This window comes from Accipiter gentilis, chromosome 7, assembly GCF_929443795.1.
Source record: "Accipiter gentilis chromosome 7, bAccGen1.1, whole genome shotgun sequence".
Lineage (NCBI taxonomy): Eukaryota > Metazoa > Chordata > Aves > Accipitriformes > Accipitridae > Astur > Astur gentilis.
The window spans coordinates 17,374,718-17,382,668 of record NC_064886.1 but is presented as its reverse complement, the minus strand read 5'-3'; the positions used below and the strand labels follow the sequence as shown (position 1 = coordinate 17,382,668).

Sequence of the window (7,951 nt, the reverse complement as noted above, 5' to 3'; positions counted from 1 at the left end):
CATAAACTTGCTAACAATGAGTACCATAGGAAAAAATCCCCCAGATTTAGCAGCTAGGGTGAGAGCATCCTCCTCAGGATGACCCCCCGCCTGCACCTCCCGACCCCGTACCGAGCACAGCAGAGCCACAGCAGCGGGGAGGCCTCAGGCCAGAGCCTTGCCCTGGCTGCCGAGCCCCGCGTTATCCCGGGCAGCCCCAGAGGGGTCAGGGCGGCGGTGAACCCCTTTTCCCAGCCGAAGAGAGCCGGGGGAGAGGTTGCGGCTCCTCCGAGCGGCGGCCGGCGTGGGTGGGGGCCGGTAATCAAGAGCCCGAGCCGGTACAAGCCCCGGGGCTGCGGGAGCGCTCTCCGGGCTCCTCGGGGCGCTGTGGTTCCGCGGGGCTGCGGCAGCCGCTGCCCGGCGTGCGGGGGTTCCCTCTCGCCCGCCGTTCCAGGAAGCCGCCGCCGGCGCCATGGTGTCGTGCGGGGCTTTTCACAGCTTTCTTTTCGAGTACGATACCCCCCGTATCGTGCTGATCCGGAGCCGCAAAGTGGGGCTCATCAACCGCGGGGTGCAGCTCGCCATCCTCGCCTACGTGATCGGGTGAGCGGTCGTGGTGAGTGGACGCCGACCTGCGTCCCCTCCCCGCCGGGCTGCGGCTGGGGGAAGCCCGCAGCCCCACCGCGGCTGTAGGCGGGTGAGGGGGGCTGCCGTGAGGGAAGAAGGGCAGCTCCTCGCTGGGAACCCCCGCGGGGGCGTGGGGCTGAGGGGCGGCAGCCGGCCGCCTCCTTCAGGGCGAGGCGGGGAGACAGCTCCCGCCTGCCGGGACCCTCTTTTCTGTCAGGGAGACGCGCGCGGGGCTGGGGTGGCGGGAAGCGTCCGCCGCGGGGCTGAGGGGAGGCCGGAGCTCCCCCGCGGGAGCCGTCGTGGGCGCCAACAGCAAGAGGTGACAAGCAGGTGGGGGGGCCAGCTTAACTGGGCGGCCTGAACTGGGATTGTAGGGCTGCTTAGAGGCAGGTGCAGACAGGACAGGACCCTTCAGGAGCAGAGACCGTCCCGGAGTCGTTCACCCGGCGGGGGTGTGCATAAAAACAATAATTAGTCCCTGCCAAACCACTCTGGGTGTAAAAAAAAAAAAAAAAAATCGGAAGGGAGATTGCTAATCTTGTGACCCTTTTGTAGGGAAACACTATGAAACTATCCGGACCGCCCCTTTCGGGTCACAACTGAAAAGAGGAGAAATTCCCACTGCCTGTGCTGGTTTATGGTGTTTACCTGGTTTTTTTGTTGTTTCTTTCTTGCAATCGTTTCCTTGCAGCTGGGTCTTTGTGTGGGAGAAGGGCTACCAGGAAACAGACTCTGTGGTCAGTTCTGTGACCACAAAGGTGAAAGGAGTAACGCTGACAAACACATCCACCTTGGGAGCCAGGATCTGGGATGTAGCTGACTATGTTATCCCTCCTCAGGTATCAATCACCTTCACATGCAGAAGGAGGGTTTTCTAACAAACAGCTACTGCTCTGCCAAAGTCCACTGAGGTCTGGAGCAGCTTCGCCTCTAGCGTGGTCTTGATAGGAGAGAATGAAGCAGCTTTGCTTTGTTGCAGATCATGCTGAGCACCTGCACCACTAGCCCTGGGGAAGCTTGTTTCAAGACAAGTGTGTCTGTGTGTGTGCTTGTATAGGAGGGACAATTTTGCAGGCTTCAGGAAAATGTTGCAACCATAGCTGCATGTCCTCTTTCTTACTGCTTTCTTAAGCAAACAACTCAAAGTTAACTTGTTGGCAGAAACCCCAGGAATAGCCCTGCAAGTCACTTGATCCGGAACTGAACAGGAGGTATTGCTGTAGTTACTGATTGTGTCTGTGGGAATCTGCGCTGTGTGGGCAATATGTGGCGGCCTTCAGGGTTGGCAGGCGTGGCCAAGCTGCTTGTCCTGGGTCACTCTGCGTGAGATGTGGTGCAGAAAAAAGTGACAGATTTAGCCAGATTTTGGCAGAGTGATCACATTTGTGTATCAGTGGAGCAGAAGCAAACAACAAATCCTGAATCGTACAGACCTGCAAATAATGGAAGTGGTGTTCCCTGGAGAAACAAACCAGGACTGGTCAAATTTCTAATAGATATATTGCAAAAAAAAAGAGTGGGAGTTGTGCTCAGACTTGCAGCTGGAGCCTTATTTCTGCTCCTGCCTTGTGAGTCCCCTGAGGAGCTGTGTAATCTCTGTTTTCATAATGTGAATGAGGAAATTTGGACCAAGTGGGAGGACAGAAAGGGTTGCTAGTCCAACAGTCCTTCTTCTGCCTAAAGGGAGTAGCATCAGGTAATACATGTGGGAATCTGCTCCTTTAGTGCTATACCAGCACTGTCCAAAGGAAGCTCCCGCTGCGGTGCCACTTGGGCTCTGTCAACAAAGACATTTGGGGCAGTGCCTTGGATATTCTTTGCAGACTGTCACTCTTGAATTTCCTTCTTGATTTGCACATTCAGGAGGAGAACACTGTGTTTGTCATGACCAATGTGATACTCACGCTGAACCAGCGCCAAGGCCGCTGCCCAGAGGTAGGTACAGGATCTGCTTTAATCCTGTGTTGTATGTGTTGGAGCGCTGGGGAGAGAATTCGTAGAGTTTAGTGTAATTATTGTTCCTCTCCAGCTTCCAGATGATAAAACAGAGTGCAAGGTGAAGAAGGACTGTGTTCCAGGATATATCAGCACCCATGGCAATGGTAAGAAGCCTGCTGCAAGGGCTCCCTTCAGTCTGTGTTGTGATACCTCTGTGCTGCGCCTTCACTCCTGTGAAGGAAGCAGCATTTCACTTCAGTCTCCTTGTTCTCATTCTCTCACACCAAAGGGAACTAAAAGGGAAGCTTGCATTTTTCTTCTCCGGGTGAGCAGATGGGCTTAGACTGTGTTGGGTGGATGCTGGATAGATGTGTGCTTTGGTGAGTTAGCAAACAGTGTGAGGGCTTTTTCAGGACCTTGAGTCCATGAAGCAGTATTTCACGTAGATGAGGATTTGAGTCAGAAAAAGGACCTGATGCTTCTTTCTCTGAAATTGCACTACAAATTGCAATGGAAGATAATGGGGGCCTTGGTACTAGCACTTCACCTCTGAGCAGATTGCTTTCACCTTATGGAGTGAGGAGATATCACAGGGCAAATACTGCCTCTGTATCTTTGCTTGCTAGTACCTCTATTCACATGTCTTTCCAGGCATCCAGACTGGGGAGTGTGTACCTTACAACAGCAGTATTAAGACCTGTGAAGTCTTTGCATGGTGCCCTGTGGAGGATGACTATCATATACCCAAGTGAGTGCTCTGTCTTCCTACTCTGTGGTGGCCCTCCTGAGACGAGGTTAGCAGTATGCAGCTGATGTTTCTCCCTATGAGGTACTATTGGGAAAAGCTGAAAAGGTGATCACCAAGGACTCTGCAGAGTCCTGTTTGTGAAAATATAAGTGAAACTTACTTTTCCTATTGTTTTGTAGGCCAGCGTTCCTGCAAGAATCTGAGAACTTCACCATTCTGGTGAAGAACAACATTTGGTACCCCAAGTTCAACTTCAGCAAGTAAATAGTGTGTGGGGCATTGCGCTGCCTGGTCTCTTGGACAGTAAGGGGAGCTGGAGTGGAAGAAGATGCAACAGATCTTCTCTCTCTGTTTCCCTGTAGGCGAAACATCCTCCCCACTATCAACTCCACCTACCTCAAGAACTGCATCTATGACTCCCAGACAGATCCCTTCTGCCCTATCTTTCGTTTAGGGAAAATAGTTGAAGCTGCAGGGCAGAACTTCCAGGACATGGCTGTGGAGGTATTTGCAGACCCTTCTCTTAGGCCTCAGCTGTTTAGAAGAGGTGGTTGTCCCCCTCTGCCTTGTGGCACGAGCCACAGGACTCAACAGTAGCTGCAGAATGGAGAGCTGCTCTGGCCAGACAGACTGGAGTCAATTCTACTTAACAAATAATTGGCCCTGGCTTGTTTGGGTGAGGTTATGTGCAAGGCCCTTCTGTAGAGGGAGGGAAAGAGTGTTTGACTGGGACAAGGGCCAGTAAATCAGGGTCCTGGTCAGCAGAGAGCCTAGTGCTGGGCAGGCCAGGCACTTGGACTGCTCACCTTCTCCTCTCCTTCACTTGGCAGGGTGGAGTCATGGCACTGCAGATCAACTGGGACTGCAACCTTGACAGAGCTGCTTCCCATTGTGTGCCAAAGTACTCCTTCCGGCGCCTCGACAACAAGGACTCTGCCCACACCGTCTCGCCTGGCTACAACTTCAGGTAATGTGGCTATGGAGGGCACCTGGTGTCCTTGCAGCTCAGTCTGCCACTGGCACAGTGTTACGGGCTGCCTGCACTCCTCTGGCAGTTGCAGGTAGTCCTTGGACTTTCAATGGTGCTGTAAAACTTGGAGAGTTTCTCTGATGCTGTAAAACAGAGCAGGTCGGATCCTCACTGGGTGCAAATCACAGCAGAGGGGGAACGTCAGTGAAGCTCCACTGATTGCATCAGAGTGTCTGAGTCATATTTGCATTGGCATCTGGGTGGCCATTTGGGCCAGCCTCCTGTGGCATGGCAATGTGAGAACTGACTGTTTCAGGGTGTGCTGATAGGGCAGTATTTGAGGGCGCTGGGGTGTGGGGGTGGGAGACTGAAGCACCTTCTTTGCTATGCATGAGGGAAAAGCTAGAAAGTGGCTCTGTCACTTGAAGACCGTATCTGCACCAGGAGTGTCCTTCTGGCACACACCACCACATATATGTTCTGGCCAGTACGGATAGGTCCAGCACTTCCAGTAAAACCACCAGTGCAGAGCTGGGTAGCTGGCTGTATCCAGACTCAGAGCTATAATAATATGGATTGGCTACTTCGCCAAGATCCTTGCAACAGTCCTGCTCATGAGGAAACATCACTCAGGGCTATGCTTGTTTCTAGAAACACAAACTCTTACTTAGCACAGGGGATCTCTTTTGGTGGAACTTGAATGAATTCACTGAGAAGCTGCTGTCATGCAGACAGCACAAGTGTGTGTTTGGGAGGTGCCAGGCCTGCCAGGTATTGGGGTGTCAGGCGAGACTGGCTGGAGGATATTGCAGCCCAGCTTGTGCGGGTTCTGAAGTGCTCTTGCTAATTCCAGACCATGGTGCAGCCCCTTACCAATCCTTCCTCTTCTTTTCCACCCTCTTCCCTGCTTCCTCCTGGCTTAGTCAACCATGTGGCGGAGTAAGTCTGATCTCTTTATTTGTTCTCATCCCTTTTCCCTATCCTTTGCCCGTGAGTCACATTGTGCGGGACAGGAACAGCCTTTGCCTGCCAGGCTGAGCTGTGCTGCCTCCCCCGCTGCCTGCTCCCGCCCCTGCCCTCTCGTGGCTGCCTGCACTCCTGCAGCCTCCTGCTTGGCTCTGTCTGAGGGGGCCGATTCTCATGTGTAGCTGAATTTCTCCTTCTGCTCCACTACTAAGGTTAACTTTCTCCCCTCCCTATGCTTTGCAAGTTTCCTGATTTGGCTTGTGCTAACTGCTGTCGTAAAGTCGCCTGTTCAGGGCTTTTCTCCTATATGTGATTGCCTGCATGAAATCTCCCTCCATCATTTGGGGCTTGTCTATGGAAGTACTGATGTTCAGCCCATCCTCTTGGGATGGGGGACACACCTGGATGTTGCATGATCACATAAGCAACCTCAAAATTTCCAGCTAAGTTCTGACCTGTCTTTTCTCCAGGTTTGCGAAATACTACAAGGATAGTAATGACACTGAATCACGGACACTTGTCAAAGCTTATGGCATCCGCTTTGATATCATAGTGTTTGGAAAGGTAGGGTGACTTAATTCCTGGAGGTCTTGTGGTGAGGGCTTTGAGAGATGCTGAAAAACATATTCACCCTTGTCACTGTCTTCTAGGCAGGAAAATTTGATGTAATTCCTACCATGATTAACATCGGCTCTGGCTTAGCGCTGTTTGGCGTGGTAAGTGACACTGTGTGCACTTGGACTCAATTCTGGATTAGTGCCTCAGTTCTGAGGATCATTGTCTCAAACTCTTTGAATCTCCACTAGGCAACAGTGCTGTGTGACATTGTTGTTCTGTATTGCATGAAGAAGAAATACTACTATCGGGAGAAGAAATACAAGTATGTGGAGGATTATGAACTGGTAAGCATCAATGAAGGCAGAGTGAAGGCAAAGTTGCTTCTTCCTCTGGCTCTGGAGAGATTCTGAAACAGGATGTAGAAAGTCCACATCAAACAGGGACTTTGAACCACAGCTCTGAGGAAACTTTGTCTTCGTCAGAGAAGCTAATTTTTACCTCAAAGCTGTTGCAGGGAGGAGCACTAGAAACAAATATTGTCATGTTTCCTGGGCAACCACTCTTGGAGAGGGAAATGTATGTTCAAGAACTTGTCATGCTCCCACTGCACCACTTTTTTGGGTTGCAGTCCTTGGCAGTTGCCTTCTGAGAGCTGCAGACAACAGCTCTGTCCCCATCAAATCCTTCCTTCTTGGCTTTTGGCGGTTCCTGTTGCTGTGATCGAACTCATTTAATGGATTGGTGTTTTCTGAGACTGGTATGCTGACAGCCACAGCTATGGCTCCCTCCAGGATCCAAATGATCCATTTGGCCAGTAGAAGGATTTAGTGGGGTAGTAGGGTTGCTTGACTGGTGCTGAGGGTAGACCTCAGCCCTGCAGCCCTGTGCCTGGTGGAGTGTTGCTGCAGAGGGTGGATTTCTGAATCAAAAGACCTTGTGGCACTGTAAAAGTAAAGTCTGGATAGTGGACAGTAGCTTGCCTGTGCAGAGGGTTTTATGTGAGAGGAAGGGGGAGAAAGAAGAGTTTTCTGGCAGAGAACTGTAATCTCTCATCTTTGCAGGGAGTCAGTGAGACAGATGGAACAAACTCCTGACCTCCTGCTGCTACAGCAGCAACTGCTGCTGTAAACTGCTGCTGTGAATGTTACTCTGACCCTGCCATGAGACCCACCCCCTCTTCACTGGAAGGAAGAGGGGAACAAACCTGAGAAAGGGACCTTCTTCACTACTCTTCACTACTTTTGCTGGCTGGAGCTAATGCTCAAAGAGGAGAATGGGATCTGTTGTCTGCTGTCTTTCCAGGTTAATTGCACTAAGCACACAGGGAGAATTGTGCTTTTATGCCAGGCCGCTGCACAGGCTAAGCTTGGGACAGGGACTGCTCTGACATTGTCATTTTGACAGTCCTCCTTTCCCCGAGCTCACCAGTAGCAGAGAGCAAAGGGTAATAGATACAGATTCTTCCTTACAGTGAACATGGTCCCTTGCCAGGTGTTGCCTAACCTTGGGAGAGCAGCTCCTTGCTGTTGTTAAATCACTTTTCCTGGCCGTGAAGGATTGTGATGCTTAGCTGAGCCTATGCCTACTATTTAATGGTGTCTCCAAGCTCCAGTGGCCACAGACCAAGACAAAGCAGTGTCTGGTTCCATTGTACTATGGTAACTGGCTTACTGGTTACAGAATATTTTTTTTTCTGTTTTGTCTAATTCTTATGGTACTACCTTAAAATTTATTTTCTTTTTAATAAAATATTTCTCTCTCAGGCCTCTTGGAATCCTGCGAGCTGGGTTTTGCTTGTTTCTTTTTTCTCCAGGGCTGGTGAAGGTTGGGGTCGGTGAACTGTCTTCATTTTACACAGGTACAAACAGTTACTGGGAAGCTATCGAAGCCAGTGCTGCTGTCAGCTTTGCCTCTTGGTTCTCTTGGCAAGAGTACTGCTGCAACTACAGCTTCTCTTCCACCTTGGTTCTCCTAACACCTTGTCTGTGTCTGTTGCATTGAAACCCTATCCAGGGGAAAAGACTTGAAACTTAGAGGCCAGGGTGGGTTAGCCTAGCATGGCCTAAGCCAAATGCTAGTACCTACTGCTCGGAAGAACAGATCTCTTATTCCATGGCATACCTCCCATGGTTTTCACCACCACACCCAGACCCTGTGCCTGGGCT

At 51.1% G+C, this 7,951-nt stretch overlaps 1 protein-coding gene across 3 annotated transcripts; it reads left to right on the top strand.

The window, feature by feature from the left end:
• Window positions 1–381: 381 nt before the first annotated feature.
• On the top strand, window positions 382–7,565 carry P2RX4 (purinergic receptor P2X 4). Of its 3 annotated transcripts, none has more exons than XM_049806477.1 (12): window positions 382–582; window positions 1,298–1,445; window positions 2,470–2,541; window positions 2,636–2,708; window positions 3,196–3,292; window positions 3,472–3,552; window positions 3,655–3,796; window positions 4,123–4,259; window positions 5,699–5,792; window positions 5,879–5,944; window positions 6,077–6,130; window positions 6,848–7,565. In XM_049806477.1, the coding sequence occupies exons 1-12, from the start codon at window positions 452–454 to the stop codon at window positions 6,878–6,880; spliced, it is 1,128 nt and encodes a 375-aa protein (XP_049662434.1). In that variant the 5' UTR covers window positions 382–451; the 3' UTR covers window positions 6,881–7,565. The 3 variants fall into 3 exon arrangements, with proteins under 3 accessions (XP_049662434.1, XP_049662433.1, XP_049662432.1); XM_049806476.1 differs by having other exon boundaries at window positions 6,035–6,130; XM_049806475.1 differs by having other exon boundaries at window positions 6,035–7,565.
• The last annotated feature ends 386 nt before the right edge of the window (window positions 7,566–7,951 follow it).